This window comes from Hyalella azteca, unplaced genomic scaffold (genome assembly GCF_000764305.2).
Source record: "Hyalella azteca isolate HAZT.00-mixed unplaced genomic scaffold, Hazt_2.0.2 contig16131, whole genome shotgun sequence".
In the NCBI taxonomy this organism is placed as follows: Eukaryota; Metazoa; Arthropoda; class Malacostraca; order Amphipoda; family Hyalellidae; genus Hyalella; species Hyalella azteca.
In genome coordinates this window covers 33,001-50,640 of record NW_025945958.1, presented here as the reverse complement: position 1 = coordinate 50,640, position 17,640 = coordinate 33,001, and the positions used below count along the sequence as shown (strand labels likewise).

The window sequence follows — 17,640 nt, the reverse complement described above, 5'->3', positions numbered from 1 at the left end:
TCATTGAATTTGGAAATTGGCCGTGAGACCGGCCGCGAGTCCGGCCGTTAATTTGTCAAACAGATCTGGGTGAAAATACCATCGCTGGGAGTCATGTGCTGCACGTGTTGTGTACAAATCGTCAAACAAACGTTCGAATTTATGACTTCGATTTCGGACTATCGCCCCCCTATCGCCCCCCTACCGCTCTCCTCTTCCTTACCGCCCCCCAAATTTTTTCCACCGCCCCTAGGGGGCGATATCGCCCACTTTGGGAACCACTGATTTAGGTGTTGGCAAAAATACACCTCGATGTGTCATTCATACCCTTCGTACCCTCTATGCATATTGCCTCCTGTTTTAATCACTCTTATCCTTTAAAGTGACTAGGTTCAATGTAACTATATATAGTAGTAGATCTTTAGAAATAATACACCTCGATGGATTGTTACAGACCTGGAGCCATGCAGGCACCCAAGTAGATCGTCGCAAAGCCCGTATTTGTTCGGTGTGAGCTTCAACATCAGCTGTCCACGGTGATTCCTTGCCACCGTTTCCCAGCTGGAGCCCTCGGCCCGCAGCACCTCCGGTAACAACTCGATGTCGATGAGTCGTGGTTGTTTGTGTTGCAACGTCAGAGCGACTGCTACGACATCTCGAGCTGGAGAAAGAGTTAGGACATATCTAATCTTCACGGTGGTAGCACTAACTTCTTGTCATTCGATGAAATTAATACTTGCAATACTTCAGTCAAATATTTTAAAATTACTCTAGTGCCTAGTCCTCTCCTATAGCTCAACGGTAGAGGCTCTGCTTCGCGTGGGGGAGACCGGAGTTCGAATCCTGCAGGCAGGGAGTTTCATCAGCTCGATTTCTCACGAGGTATGTGTATGGTATTCTGAAAATTTGTTCCCGCTACATGTCTGATATTGTTACTTGTACTATCGTGGTACATCTATGTACGCTGCCCTTACAATGCTGATTGTGTGGAACTATGTCAGTAAATACATAAGCATCGGATTAGAAACTAAGTTAAAAAATTTTTAAGATTTCATTCTAAAAAGTGGCCATCGGTGGCTCGTCAATGTGCCACTGGTGCCAATGGGTAGTTATTTGCGGAAGAACAGCTTATCAGGTAGGGGGGCCATAGACAGGTTATAGGTGTGGTAAAGGTGGTGCACGCCACCCTTAATTCACTGTATAAATCATAGCTGCTCCATCTGTGGCGTCCGCCTATAGTCATCTTAAACACATAGGTGCTCCACTCTTAATTTTTATTTGGGCGCCGGCCCTAGCAGACTTCCATTCACTCTGTAAAGACGCTTTCAGTGATTCATGGCTAAGTCGGTTCCGCTCAATTGTTTCATGAACGATGCATTTTTACATTTATCCACGCAAATTTTATTTCGCAATCGTCCACCAGGAATTCATGGAGAACGAGTTGAATTCCAGCAGCAAACCGACTCGTAAATTCCAGGGCACAGAGTAATCATTTATCTCACCTGCCATATGTACAGTGTACATTAAGTTGATTACTTCATTCACAAAAAACACTCTCAGGTGCGATGGAATTTCCCGGTTACCTCAGGTCTGGGAGATCACATTCTATTTGTGCAATCGACCGCTTAAGGATCAATGAATTAGACATTAAAATTAAATCAATACTTACCCGTATAAATCAATTACTTACTCGCGAGCAAAAATCAATAATCAAGTTTAATATTTCAAAATTTACAGTCCAATTCTGTTCTACAGTCCAATTCTGTTTAATTACAATATTCTGGGAGAATCTTTAAAAATTGTTTGATAGTAAAATCTTTTGGTTTTGCAAATTCAGCACAAGAATAAATCAGGATAAAAACGATTCCAAAGAGTGCATAATAACTTCACCGCAATGGACAATTATATTATCATTACATGTTGTTCAGACTTGAGAAGTGTAACCGTGCCTTAAATATAATTTAGTTCTATGTCTAATTCCAGATAACTGAAAGCGAAATGATAATGAACTGAAATGTTGCCCTCTGTGTAACAACGGGCATAAATAAGAACGGCTTTACGATACCTGGGGTCGAGCAGAGACTCAAGAACATCATCGCAAGGTTGGAATCCAGTTTCCCAGTCCATCAGATTGAGGCGCAAGTCTCCTCTGTGGAGTTGAACAATCTTATGCCACCCTGCCGTCCTCAGGACCTGGGGGGACGCCTCCACCGCCAGGGTGGTGCATGGGGCGTGGGGGAGCATCATTGCCACGTCATCGAGGTCACACTCTGCAAATGTTGGTCGAAATTTTTTTTACAGGTTTAATTGAGTTTTGAATAATAAGCTGACTAAACAACTTATGTAACATCTTCGCTTTTGACCAATGAACATGACAAAAATTTTCACTCACTATTCACTTTATTGACTAAAAGACGAGATAAAATAACTCAGCCTCACGAACAAGCTCACCGTTTGTCCACAAGCCCACCCAGTTCAACAATCGTTTTTTAGCTGAAAATGCGAAGATAAAATATAATTGCGAGCTCATGAATCTTTCATGAACGCTACCCAGCAGGCATCTGACGTTGAAACAACGTTGTTTCTTGGTTGATTTCAGGTTGAAATGTTGAACAACAAAAATGAAACGTCATATCAAAGTCAAAATCTGACCAACACTAGAAGGGACGTAAAACAACCTTATTCCAACGTTGAAATAACGTCGATATTGGTACGTCGAATTTGTACTAATTTTTAAACCTTGAATCAATGTTGATTTCATGTTGAATTGCTGAACAACTCAAATTAAACGTCCAACCAACGTCGAAATCTGACCAAAACTAGAACGAATGTAAAAAACCTTATTTCAACGCTGAAATAACGTAGATATTGGTACGTTGAATGTTTACTAATTTTTAAACGTTGAATCAATGTTGACTTCAGGTTGAAATGCTGAACAACCAAAATTGAACGCCCGATCAACGTCGAAATCTGTCCAAAACTAGAATAAAAGGAAAACAACCTTATTTCAACGTTGAAAAATGATCGATATCGGTACGTTGAATGTTTAGCCATTTACCAGCATAGAACTAATGTTATCACAACAACATTGAATGAAATACATATAAATAAGTGTACGAGCAATGACCACAGAATGCATTTCAATTTTCGAGTAGTCGAACAATTCCTTATCTTATTCCTATTGCTCATGCACGCGAGCTGCCGTGGTCAAGGTTGCTAAGGCGTTGCGCGATCTCCAGCGATATCGGGTTCGAATCCTGCTATGGACGAAAAACAGGTCGGGTTTTCAACGTTGATTCAACCAGAGAATTTGACGTTGCAGCAATGTCGTAGTAGCAACGTTGATTCAACGTTGCATTGTGATGTCAGTACGACGTTTCGTGAGAGACGTTGCTTCAATTTTCATTCTGAACCTCTTTTCACCGCGGTCTCGACGTCGTATAATAGCCAATTCAACCAGAGAACTCAACGTTGCAGCAACGTCCTAGTAGCAACATTGATTCAACGTTGCATTGTAACGTCAGTAAGACGTTCCATGAAAGATGTTGCTTAAATTTTCATTCTAAACCTCTTTTCACCCGATCTCAATGTCGCAATAGGTAGTTGATTCAACCACCGAATGCCTGCTGGGTAAAATAGCGGTGTTTCATCCACTATTTTCCTTGTAACTTTAACTTTTTGATAAATTATCTTTCTTTAACTTCAGTTAGGAAGTATAGAGGAGGGTTGAGTACTGGAGACATTCATAAAGTTATTTAAGCATTTATTTGCCTTGGATATGAATAAGAAGAAGGGTTGAGTACGGAACAGCACATGCAGTGATGCTATCAGACGTTATCTCGATAAAAGAAAAAAGAGCCGGTACTTCGTTAACCGACCAAACCTACACTTACAATGCGAACGAACGGGAACGTTATCTTCCTCTTCTTACCCCATACGACACCGTATACGATTATAAGAAAGATAGATAAGATTTTCTAAACAGAAAGTCACTACACTAAAAATTAATTATTATCTCCAACACAATAAAGTTGTATGCTATGCAGACATACGAAATAAAGATATTTTGACGAAACAGAACGATGATCAATCGACGTATAAGAGTTTGTTCATGAATCATCCCCTGTAAAAAGTGCGAGATAACAATAAAAAATGAAAGTTAAAAGGGTGATGAAACACTTGGCACAACAAAGAAAATGATAACGAAACTTATAAGCAACGACTACACACAGGGGAAATGTAAGTAGAACTTGTACAAGGATTGAAACATTTGGTAAGAGGAGACAGAATAAATAAGTAATGAGGGGTATCGCGTATTAGAATAGAATAGAGAATTCGGCTCTGAAGAAATAGGCACATGGCCTGTTGCCGATCCATGTACTTTTCGTGACTTGATTAACAAAGAATCCGGCCTTTGTAACCCGATCTTTCCTTAACTGACGATTGATTGAGATAGCTGCTGGACTTTTTGCCTGGGGCCGTATAATCAAAACTTCGTATGTACGCAAAATCAACTTACGAGTGGCGTAAGTGCTGACTTGATGACGTAACTCTAGAGGTGGTATTATCAAAACATTTGCGCGGGAAGATACGAAACGTAACTGTACGCCTGCTCGGAGATGTCGTAAGTGGAGTTCCTTACAAGTTTAGAGTGTCTGCTGTAGCAATAGGAAACTATTGATTTACTAGCAAGTAGAAACACGGTGAATTGTGATAGAATTTTGTCAGTAATCCGACACATAATATGTATGTGATCGTGCTAAACGGTGATTTTGGGAAAAATGTCATTGCCTTTTGTGCTATAATTTACAAGCAAATGTTGATATTCATATCTAAGAGTTTTATGATCACTCTCTTGAACAATATATTAATGCCTTTTTGATTCAAAATTATATTGAGGTTAACAAGCCATCCATTTTTCTAGTTCTCTGCAAATAAATGTATTTCTTTTTATGACAGTCGCAACTCCAACACACGAAATTTTCTAAATTCTTTGTAACCTTCTAAATAATTCTTCTAATTTTGAATGGGATTAATGCATTTATTTTCTCTTATTGCAAGAAATTTCGGTTAATGATCACGACAACAAGTGCACTGATACTCGGATAACGTCTCATTTATTTCTCCCAATACACCCTAGTCAGGCACCGCAAATACCGCTGACACCGCACATCCTGCTTTCGTCCAAGCGCACCGCGCACTGGTCGGGAGGATCTATAGGAACAGGAACTCCGAAGCCTCTGAGTGGTCAGTTAGCCAGATGGTTTTGATAATACGCCTTTAGCTAAGACTTGTGTATGAAAGTTTTGATAATGCCAAAATTAGGGTGTACTTACGTAACACGTAACTTTTGTCGTACGGAAGTTACGTAACACGTAAGTTACGTAACACGCAACTTACGTATGTAAGTTTTTGTCGTAAGTTTTGTAACACATAACTTACGTAACTTTTTCGTCGTAAGTACGAAAAATTACGAAGTTTTGATTATCCGGCCCCTGGCCCGTAAGTTGCTAGGCATTTTAAAACTGAACATATGCTCCTGCATAGCTTCGTCTAGTCTGTTCTTGAAGACGTTCATACTCGGAGCGTCAACGATGCTATCAGGGAGGCTGTTCCACATGTCGGTGACTCGAAGCGAGAAGAAATGTTGTCGCATGGATGTGTTATTCCTTGATACATGATACACAAGTAAAGAAGACATACACGGAAGTATATCCCATTTGCAAACGAAACTCACCGCTCTTTATCATGAACTTCCCGTCTTCCTTGAGACTACATTGTGCAGCTTTGTTGGCAACCGTCACTTCCAGTGGGCGGCACTGCTTCGCGTCCTGCCAGTCTCGGGCTGTGGCCCGCGGTGGGCAGCAGTGCATTGCGTCCCGCCAGTCCCGCGCTGTGGCCCCCGCGTCCCGCATCCTGTGTTGTAGTTGTGGCCACTGAGCACTGACGTTACTGTCGTTGCTGGACTGAAGCTCATCGATGACTTGACTGACGGCTCTCGCAGTCCTGCAGGAGAATATTTTTAGCCTGGGTCACATAGGCAATGTTTGGTACTAATATAATTAATACTCTTTGAAATCGTAAGCTCAAGCAGAAATTTATTACTCAATGGAAAATTTGCGATCCAAAGATATCATGATCGTGTAAAAACTGACAACGGGAATCTCGGTGTTGTTTGGCGCAGAACATTCATATATAGTTTGTATGTCACTCCCCAGGTGACGTAATTTTCGCAGAGGCAGGATAAAATTCTGGCTAGAACAGGGTGTACCAACCGAAATATGATTGTGGTTAGAAGCCCTTCTCCGGATTTATAGTGTCCTAAGAGTATGACAATAGTCTATGAGTATGACAAGAGCTGAGAGTATGACAAGAGCTGAGAGTCTGACAAGAGCTGAGAGTCTGACAAGGTGCTAAGGAGCCGCCCTTCAAGCGCGGCCTAATCGGACATTTGCTGCTGAGTTACCTGCTCCCAGCGGCCAAGGCAGCCCCAGTTGCAGAGTGTCCGAATTTTGTTAGGGTCGGCTCCTGGCCTGGAAAAGTCAGGGAACTGGGCGTCTCAACTGGTGAAGTCAGTCAACTGAGTACCTCACCCAGTAAAGTCAGTCAACTGGGTATCTCACCTGGTGATGTCATTCAACTGGGAGTCAGCTACATGAAACCACACGTGGCCGCCTCTGTAGAGAATCAATTTATGCTAAATTGCTTAAATTTGTTCTTAAGAATTTATTAAATTACTCAAGATAATGAAATTTTAAAGAGATATATTATTATCTTAAACTGATGCGAGAAATTATTTAATGATTCAATTCCTTCAAATGTAATGAAACCTAGATTTTAACGACAGAAATAATATATTGGTCGCGAATCGTGGATTAATTGAACGGGCAGTATATAGTAAGCATTAGGTATCGATTTATTATTCGACTAAATCAAATAATCAAAATAGTGTAATTATATATGTATATATATCGCTGTGTTTTAGACCATTAGCTCTCGTGGCTCTCGCGGCTTCGATTTTAATGGCTCACCATGTGTGCACTCGCGATAAATGCATGGGTCCTATTGTTCCAAAAAGTGACTTTCAAATAGACACTTTCTCTTACACGGTGCGAGGAGGAAGCACACGTCGAAATGACCAAAACTGGGTCAGAATGATCCACACAATGAATAAGAGGCATCGCTATTCGGACAAAGTCACAATCATTTAATTCTCTGAGTTTACTCGTCACCATTTTCTCACGGCTCGCGAGAAACTGGTAAAATGCATAACACGATAATTTACTGCACGTGTGTCTTACGAGTTTTTTGGAGAAATTTGGAGTGGAATTTAGACTCACGTGTCTTTACTGTAACACGTCTGTCCCTGAAAGGCGGTCCTGATGCCATAGACTTGCAATTGCTCCAACAGTTGTCGCAGTTCATTTTCTTCCAAGCCACAATACCTCAGCGCTATGGAACCAAATCTGCACGGGAAACAAATGAGATTGACAGCTTTCACAAGGTTCCCATCACATCTGCAACAATGACGAATAGACTCGTAGTTTAAGTGAGACTCGTAGTATACGTGACACTCGTAGTATACGCAAGACTCGTCGTATATATGTTACTCGTAGTATATGTGAAACTCGAATAATTAGCGTGAGAACATAAGTTTACTGTTATACTCAACCTAAAGGCTTGTGAACTGCACGCTAACCTCTTGTTATACGGAGCAATGGCTCGTATGACCCGGGCGATGGCCCCACAGCTGCCGGGCTCGGCGTTACAGACCCACAAATGGGGAGGCGGTTTGCAGGACACGGCGTGTTAAATGTTCTCTCTGAACGGTACTCGAGGCTCACGATACTTGCGTCCACGATACGTCTGACTGCCTCGAACACCCGACCGTGACTAACTCGCGGTCGGCCCGCGCTCTCCCTTAAATACCGCGCCGGTCTCGCGCAGCGCTCTAGCTAGGCGGTTCCGAGCTCCTCCCTCGAAATCCTCAATCACTAATTTTATGTAAAATTTATTCCTATTCCTATTCCTAATCACACTCCCCTCCACGCCAATATCACCCGCTGGCTGATCTGCTACATCAGAGGCAGGACAGCCAGGTGCTCCTACAACAGCTGCATCTCCTCCCCACGCCCGGTCCTCGCTGGAGTTCCACAAGGCTCCGTCATCTCGCCCGTCCTTTTTAACTCCTATGTGTCAGACTTCCCCCAGTCCGCCCCTCTAATCACCTCATATGCGGACGACTTCACTGCCGCTGCGAAGGTCGTGCAGATCGCCGACGCATCTGCGGTCCTCTCCTCCCACTCCTCCGATGTGGCTGCATGGGCTCGTCGGAAGGGTTTATCGGTTTCTATCCCCAAATCCCACACTACCCTCTTCACCTCTGACACCCATCAATCACAAACAGACCCTCACGTCTGCTGGGAGGGGTCCGACCTTCCACTCTGTCGTACCCCGAAGGTCCTCGGGGTCACTTTCGACCCCGACTTCACCTTCTCGCCTCACATCGCTGCTGTATACCAGAGAGCCCGCCCGCGCCTCAACATCCTCAAATCCCTTGCCGGAACCAGCTGGGGACAGCAGAAGGAAACCCTCTTGGAGACTTTCAAGGCTCTTATAAAGTCTCTTATCACCTACGCTGCTCCAGTGTGGTTCCCCAACGCCTCTCCCTCGGCAATATCCAAGCTGCAAACTATTCAAAACTCTGCCCTACGCAAAGCCACGGGATTTCTTCTGATGGCCTCCGCTTCCCACCTGCACAGCGAAGCAGAGGTCTTACCCGTGGCCGACCACCTCTCTCTACTCTGCTCACAGGACCTTGCCAGTGCCCTTCGACCACACCATCCCAGCTACCATATTGTCATCAAGACATCAGGGCCCCGTCCCATGAAGCACACGCTTCAGTCCCGCTTCCTCCTCTCGGTCTCACACCTGCTGGAAGAGGGATCCCTCCCCCCCCCCCCGACACCTACTCCGCTGCCCTCAGCTCCCTGCACAGCTCCGCTGTCTCATCCTACCTGGCCTCAGCAGCTCCCAACAAGGTGCTGCTGACCCCTGCCCCCACTGTCTCATCCAGCGAGCTATCCCTGCCCAGGGCGGCCAGAAGCGCCCTTTCCCAGCTCCGCTCTGGCTACTCATCGCGGCTCAATTCGTACCTTGCTCGCATCGGCGCAGCCAACAGCCCACTCTGCCCTGAGTGCGGCTCTGTAGACCAAACCACCCATCACCTCTTCAGCTGCCCTTCGCATCCCACCTCGCTGACCCTACTGGACCTCTGGTCTAACCCTGGACCGACTGCGGCTTTCCTCTCCTCGCTCCCATCCTTCGCCGACATTCTTGGAGCGGAACCTCCGCTCCCCCCTCCTCCCCCCGGAGCCGCCGCCTCTTCGTGGGCGCCGCCGAGCAGCGGTTTCGGGCAATTAACAACAACAAGTAAGTTGACAACTGAAACATCAGGGGAGTAAGTTGACAACTGACTCAGCAGTGGAGTAAGTTAACAATTGACACACCAGTGAGGCAAGTTGACAACTGACACACCAGTGGAATAAGTTGACAACTGGTTCACCAGTGGAGTAAGTTGACCACTGCCCGTTCATTGAGGTGTTGGCAAAAATACACCTCGATGTGTCATTCATACCCTTAGTACCCTCTCTATGGGGTAATCACTCTTATACTTTAAAGTGACTAGGTTCAATGTAACTATATACAGTAGTAGATCTGTAGAAACAATACACCTCGATGGATTGTTACAGACCTGGAGCCATGCAGGCACCCAAGTAGGTCGTCACAAAGCCCGTATTTGTTCGGTCTGAGCTTCAACATCAGCTGTCCACAGTGATTCTTTGCCACCGTTTCCCAGCTGGAGCCCTCGGCCCGCAGCACCTCCGGTAACAACTCGATGTCGATGAGTCGTGGTTGTTTGTGTTGCAACGTCAGAGCGACTGCCACAACATCTCGAGCTGGAGAAAGAGTTAGGACAATAATCATTTTATCAAAACTACTTTAATCAAACCCGGGCGATAACCACCTGAAATATTACGTTCTCTACCCATGAACAGCCCACTTGGTCATTCACAACCCAATTGCCGTTCAATGTTTCGGTAATTGGGTTCGCACACATCAGTTAAATATTTTACACATTTTTGGGTATGCTAATTATCACTTAATTTTTAATAGTAATTACCAGTGCGAACTTCCCATACGTCAGTCTCTTTCAAGGTGACCTCGGCTGCTCGCTCCGCCAGCTCGCTGACATCGGGGCAGCGCAGGGCCATCATGTAGAAGCTCCCTGCGAATGTTAGGTAAGTTGCGGTCAAGTCACATCCCATACTCGGCAATGATCCATTTCTCCAGTTTACAAGCATTTGACGAGAACGTTAAGTAAAAGAGAGGGTCTACCCTCTGTTCTGGAAAAGAATTGTTTTTCCGTTTTCTGGTCTCATTCTGTTGCTGTAAAAGGGGCGTATTCTAACAATCGGTACACAGATTTCCTAAAAAATTGTATATATACGCATTAAACGGGACGACAATGAGAACGCGTGAAACTGGACAACAGTGAGTCATGAGGAGCATGTTGCGATGTTGGTATCCCAATACATGTAATAAGCGATGGGAGCAGGAAAATCAATAGCAAGCTTCAACACCAGCTGTCTCAATGTACGGGTTGAGATGAAACGTTCTAACCACTGTCGTTTCGTAATGTATGTTCTCTGCCACGAACACTGCTGACTTTCATTCCGCTATATCGTTGTTTCTGTTGCTAGTTATACTTGTGTTATGTTAATCAGTATTTAATGTCAGTTACTCGCATTTCAGATAACTGAACATATGTTCGAATAAATCTTGGATTGTCAACTCTTCCTTATTTCACAACATATTTTTTCTGCTTATACTTTTTTTGGAACACCTTCCAGTTATTTGCTTCTCCTGAACAATCGAAATTTATAGTTTACGTTGTCCTAAATAGTTATGTTCTCCTTTGATTTAAAAGCTTCAATGTGAATGTTCCCTAACACTGCATGAATATCACTGCAGTGATACCGGCAATGTTAAGTGCCTAGATACGCAAACAGTGATACGCCTAGACTTGCCAACTTGTTTTAATAACAAATAATAATACATTTTTTATGTTATATAATATTTTATTTATTGTTAATATGGTTTTATGTGTGTTATTTGTTTCTGATATTATGGTGATTCAAACATAATAATAGGGGGCAATAAAGGCGACTCCTGGGAATGTGCGGCAAGCATTTTTTGCTTATACATTAATTATTAATGGAAATATTCTTTCCACATACGCGAACATTTCCTCATACGAACCCAGTCACGGAACAGACTAAGTTCTTATGTGGAAGGATCACTGTTTATCAAGTCCACACTAACCTCATGTTAATTATAGTTATAGAGCATCAGGCCTCATATACGCTCCAATCTTGTATAATAAAATGTGATCTTAAATTCCTAAGTTTTAAATGAATTAATTAATTATATATAAACCTATTATAAAAATTTATGTATTATTTCTGGGATTCCTTAGGTTTCATTAATAAAATGTGATAGCCACAATATCCTGTCACTATAAGAATTGAAATATGACGATGGGTAGGATTCGTGCTCAAATATCTCTTCTTTATATTCACCTTATTATCAATATAATATATTACATATATTCACATTTTAAATGTATATATATATATATTTAATAAATTTATTTATAGAGGCTACTAAACACAAACATCTCTCAAAAAACGTATTCGTTTCTTGAATACCCGCAGGGTCGTGATAATGAGCTCAATGCACAAGCAAATGAACCATGCGTCACATTAATCACGAGGCCTTGAGCTGGCTGGTAGCCGCTTCCTAACAAATGAGTTATTGTTTGTTTCCCCGACAGGCTTAGTTGCTACACACAAAAAACGCACACGCTTTAGCATGGTTATTTTATATTTTTTTAATTATGCTTACTTGCAAGTGACGTGTAATGATGCGATGTTTACTTCATGTAATATATATATTTATGGTGATAGAATTTAATTGAATAGAATAAAATTTTGAATCTCAATTCAGTGCGTCAGTCCTCTTGTCTTCAATAATTATTGATGATTTCAAATTATTACTTATGTTATCTCAATACGATCAATGGCAATGAATTTGAGCAATTGGTGGCTATGCTCCATTGTCACGCACCTCCCAAGCACAATGTAAAAAATAAAATCAGTGACACAAACGCGTTTATTTTGTGAATAATAGCAATACTGTCGTTATAACGTTAGGATAGCAGCGGTAAATATGTTGTGAACAACAGCAGCCAATGCAGCGCATCTCACTGCCCTTATCATGCAATCTGTAAAACACAACTTGACTTCCTTCCACCTTGATTTTTTGCAAAAAAATAAACTTGATAAACTTCCTTAAAACTTGATTTTTTGCAAATTATCGGTAAACAAAATAGACACGGGAGGCAGTGATAAAGGAACAACTGCTTTTCCACAGAAGAAAAGACACAGGCAACATCACCATTAGACACACACATACAACTTGCCTCTGTCACACCACGCGGTGCACTGAAACATTCGTCAGCACTCAGCTCGCGTTATCTATGAAGGTCATTGAGAGCATCTGCGTCTCTTTGCTGTCGCTATTTGCAAAAGGTTAATGGTTCCTCTTAAGTAGGAGCTTTATTCACTTAATAGACAACGTTAAAAGTTATACACAAGTAGTAATAATTTTCATCTGGGCATTGTTTTTAATCTACAGAAGTTATTATCACTGAGTGCACTAGAAGTCAGAACTTCCGCACAAATGTCCTTTTTCGCTCGCCGAGCATTGTTTGCGAACGCGGTTGCCGAACGTTTGCGAACAGGATTCCAACTGATAACCTGTACCAACCTGTAGCAGTTATCCTCATGAAGCATAAATCACGTAATTTAGAATATCGAATTCGCAATGATAAACTAGTAACCTAAAATAAAGGACAGAGGAAAATGAAGCATTAATTTTAATAATTTAATCCTTGCGTTTTCTTCGGCCTTATTAAAAAAATTATTTATTCGTTTGCCAGATTTATCCAATCGAATTTAAGTAACGTAAATTAAACAGAAGAAAATAAAACCGTTACGGCAAAATGAAGTCACATGTTCCTTCTAATAAAAGAATTTCAATCTCAAGGCATATTCGATTATTAGTCACTGTTTTCGTCTACTCCACGTTATATCCAGGAAATTAAAATTGAATAAAAAATAAGTCATTCAATTAAATTAATTGTAAGTTATTATCAAGCAAATAATTTCAATAAATAAATCAATATTTATTATAATTTCCATTTTACGCAGTTGATCAGACTTCCCAAGTGAACACATCATCCCTTCATATATATCTGGAGGATAGGTGATTACTATATGTCCGGAGGATAGGTGATTACTATATGTCCGGAGGATAGGTGATTATTATATGTCTGGAGGGTAGGTGATCATTATATGTCTGGAGGGTAGGTGATAATCCAATGTATTTGAAATTTGAATTCAATTCTGTAATGATATGTGTACAAATATGATGAGCAAATTACAACTAAATTTTATTTAGATCAATGCCTTGATTTTGAGGAAAAACGTTCCAGAAAAATATCATAATCTAATACTGAATAATTCATACTTAGCTGATTATCAAGCTGGCAATTGTGAATGTCGCGACAAGCGAAAAAATACTTTTATCAGAGCTGTGGTGATCTGCGACAGCGATGTCAGAGCTGTGGTGATCTCTGACAGCGATGTCAGAGCTGTGCTGATCTCTGACAGCGATGTCAGAGCTGTGATGATCTCTGACAGCGATGTCAGAGCTGTGATGATCTCTGACAGCGATGTCAGAGTTCGACATTAAGTTCAAGCTTCTTGGGTGTGAATGAATGAGAAAACGTTCACAAAATTCTGAGATAGGAATGGAGATGAAGTGGCAATAATAGCTAAACATGTCTCATGTAAATTACTCGCGCACATGTTTCTATTTCATACGCTGCCTCCAGGACGATTTGAGATTTTATCTACAAATGTCATTGTAAAGGTGAGATTTTATGCGGCTTATGTATATCTCAAAAATTTTTAACATTATTTATTAAATAAAGTTCGCCGTATAATCAGTAGGAAGCGCTCAGTTAAGTAGATCAATTAGCTTGTATACAGTGTAGAAAGGCAGTGTATAAAATCTGGATAATTGAGAGCCCTTGCAAGGGCCATCAAGACCCAGTTTTGCCCGGCAAAAGGAGGTATCAGTGCTACATGCAAAAGTGTGTCACTATTTCGACAATGTGACTCATCAATTTTTCTGAAAGCAGAGGTTCTGTATTGACTTTCATGGACAGTGCGAGCTCTGCTCAGTCAGCTGACAAGTGTTTTAGTGTGCCGCGGGGCGTGAAGGTGTGGCGGTGTTGTGGCTCCTGCTTTTGTGAAGTTTTGTCATAAATCCACTACTTCTCATGCTTATTGTCTATAAGAATAATGCCTTCTATATGTTCATAAAGACCCGAAATTGTCTCTTGGTTTGTTGGCGGCAAGGAAGTTGTTTCCTGTTTGTTTTGAATGCAGATAGCATGTCAGTGCATCGATCCGCGCGCTGTTGCCTCGGGCGACCATGGCTGTTGTTATAGACAGATTGATCGCCCATATCTTAACCATGTGAAAACTTTGTCCGTAATATTTACTAATTTCTTAGCATTTACTTTTTAACGGTGTGTTTGAGAGTTCAATGGAGCATTCCATTATAAATTATATCGCCATTGATTTTACGTATCGGAAAAACTTCCATGCTGAGAACAAGTGAGAACAAGACTGTCCGCTATTATGACTGGATATTTTTGTCGGGCAAACTGGGTCTGGATGGCCCATACAAGGGCTCTCAATTTTCCAGATTTTCTACACTGTATAAGCTAATAGATCTACTAAACTGAGCGCTTCCTTCTTAACGGCGAACTTTCTTTAATAAATATTGTTAAAAATTTGTAACTTGTACATAAGTCGCATTAAATCTCACCTTTACAATGACATTTGTAGACAAAATCTCTAATCGCCCTGGAGGTAGCGTATTAAATAGAAACATGTGCGTGCATAAACATATCTTGACGTGACGTGAACATTAACATATTTTAATCACTACACACGACATGCAAGTTATAATAAATAAAAATAAGCATAATAAGTGATGACTATCTCAGAAATACTAAGGCTATTATACATGCTCCAATTCAATTCTTATCGTGACGGAATATTGCCTGGGGTTTACTGTTGAGGAATCAATCACAAGTCATTACGAACAATACAATTTATGTAAAACAAATTCGTTGTATTTTAGATATAATATTTTAATTTTAAGATTTTATTCAAATTTAACTACAAATTGTATGTTAGTAATAAAACTAAATTCTCCGAATATTTCAAGTTGAGGGTTAAATTAGATTGATATGGTGCTTTATCTTTCCCTATCAACTTAGCAAGACTGTAGTATTGGTGTGATAAAGAGAAGCGTGGGTAACAATAAGTAGGAAAAAGATTTAATAAAAGTAGTAGCACGTCTGAAGAAGAGCTTCCTGTTAACCAGCAATCATTCAATAATGTCAACAATTTGAACACTTGTCTCTCCCAGCGTTGCCACTGAAACATGGTGCAATAGCTGCCATGCGAAGCTCGGTTGCCAAACACCGCCATATTGGCGGCACACGACTGGCGATGTAGAACAGCTCCTATATGTTTACTTACTGGCAACTAACTTCGTATTTTACGCATAGGCGTCAGTAACCGTGATGTCTATCTAATAAATAATATAATTGCCTAGCTTCGTTATTCGTCAGAACGCACTAAATGCGACATGATTGAGACTTATTGACTAGCGGCTCTGGCGGCTTCACGCGAGTGCTGCTGCTGCTTCACGCGAGTGCTGCTGCTGCTTCACTCGAGTGCTGCTGCTGCTTCACGCGAGTGCTGCTGCTGCTTCACGCGAGTGCTGCTGCTGCTTCACGCGAGTGCTGCTGCTGCTTCACTCGAGTGCTGCCGCTGCTTCACGCGAGTGCTGCTGCTGCTTCACGCGAGTGCTGCTGCTGCTTCACGCGAGTGCTGCTGCTGCTTCACTTGCTTCACTAGAGTGCTGCTGCTGCTTCACGCGAGTGCTGCTGCTGCTTCACGCGAGTGCTGCTGCTGCTTCACGCGAGTGCTGCTGCTGCTTCACGCGAGTGCTGCTGCTGCTTCACTAGAGTGCTGCTGCTGCTTCACTAGAATGCTGCTGCTGCTTCACTCGAGTGCTGCTGCTGCTTCACACGAGTGCTGCTGCTGCTTCACTCGAGTGTTGCTGCTGCTTCACTAGAGTGCTGCTGCTGCTTCACTAGAATGCTGCTGCTGCTTCACTAGAATGCTGCTGCTGCTTCACTCGAGTGCTGCTGCTGCTTCACTCGAGTGCTGCTGCTGCTTCACGCGAGCGCTGCTGCTGCTTCACTTGATAGCTGCTGCTGCTTCACGCGAGTGCTGCTGCTGCTTCACTGGAGTGCTGCTGCCGCTTCACGCGAGTGCTGCTGCTGCTTCACGCGAGTGCTGCTGCTGCTTCACTCGAGTGCTGCTGCCGCTTCACTCGAATGAGCAGTCTAAGCCGTAATGGGAGGATGAAGGCTGATGTTTAGGTACAGTTGAACGTTAGGGTGGACGACTTTATAGTGTTTTGAAAGTCAGTTTTTTTGCCGTACTCCCTGCAGGCGTCAGTCACTTTATTCTCAAAATATCGGGGGAATAAAATGGAACGTAATTATCATGCATCTGCCACCGGTGACATAGTTTATGAACGATGCGACTGCCTACTCAGGTATTGCCTATGAAAAAAGAACGATATAAAATTTTAACCTTGTTCGAAGATCACCACAACGCTGGTACGTTGTTTTGGGTTGGTTGTTACAGGGCATCATTGCTCAATCCTGTCTTCACTCTCACTTCTTCCCGTGCGCAAGCTAGCATCCTACTGAGTAGATTAGTTTTTCAACTTTAGTTTTTGGACTTAGGAGCCATAGGTGCATAGCCCAGCAGCCACTGCTCCAGCCATTATGGTCTTCGCGGCATGTTCCCCCCACCAGCAAGCGTCTTCCTCAACACTTTCCAGTTTGTCTGAGCATTTTTGTACATAGTGTTTGCTACAAGGCTTGTTTGAGAGTTAAATTTGTGGCCGACGGCTGCGCACTCTGTTGTTCGTACGGAAATTAATGCCACGTGGCCTAGATGTTCAATTGCAGACAATGGGTAAATTTTAAAACTTGCTGACGGAATATACAGAAACTATGATTAGGCGGAAATCTTTAGACAATTGTAATTTATAAATTAAATTACCTAATTGAATTCTAAATATTACTCCAAGCGATTGGTCCACTTAAGAGGCCAATAGCCCAAAGATAATGTTCAAAGAGTAAATCAATAATGTAGTTAGTAATGCTAAATTAGCCCCAAATTTTTAGTTTAAAGAATTAATATAAGCAATAAGCATGCAATAAATAATATTATTGAGGAGTTTAATTGACCGGGAATTTAATCTGAACGTAGTGAATAAGCATGAAGAAGGGGATGAAAATGCTATTTAAAAGTGGAAATTATCAGAAAAATACTTGGGCTTGGGCTTTCGCCCTCGGCGGTCGATCACTGT

The 17,640-nt window shown here is 42.1% G+C and overlaps 1 protein-coding gene across 1 annotated transcript; it reads right to left on the bottom strand.

Moving 5' to 3' along the window:
* Nucleotides 1-1,477: 1,477 nt before the first annotated feature.
* Nucleotides 1,478-7,730, bottom strand: LOC108670134. The gene is made up of 6 exons (XM_047884765.1): nt 7,679-7,730; nt 7,320-7,445; nt 6,603-6,656; nt 5,717-5,985; nt 2,045-2,249; nt 1,478-1,481 (listed from the first exon to the last, which is right to left on the bottom strand). The coding sequence occupies exons 4-6, from the start codon at nt 5,892-5,894 to the stop codon at nt 1,478-1,480; spliced, it is 387 nt and encodes a 128-aa protein (XP_047740721.1). The 5' UTR covers nt 5,895-5,985; nt 6,603-6,656; nt 7,320-7,445; nt 7,679-7,730.
* Nucleotides 7,731-17,640: the final 9,910 nt, after the last annotated feature.

Bases quoted from the DNA above. Each gene is read 5' to 3' on its own strand.
- LOC108670134 (XM_047884765.1), bottom strand. From the start codon at position 5,894: ATGCGGGACGCGGGGGCCACAGCGCGGGACTGGCGGGACGCAATGCAC. The intron at 2,250-5,716 runs GTGAGTTTCGTT...CAACATTTGCAG, and splicing joins GAAGTTCATGATAAAGAGCG to AGTGTGACCTCGATGACGTG.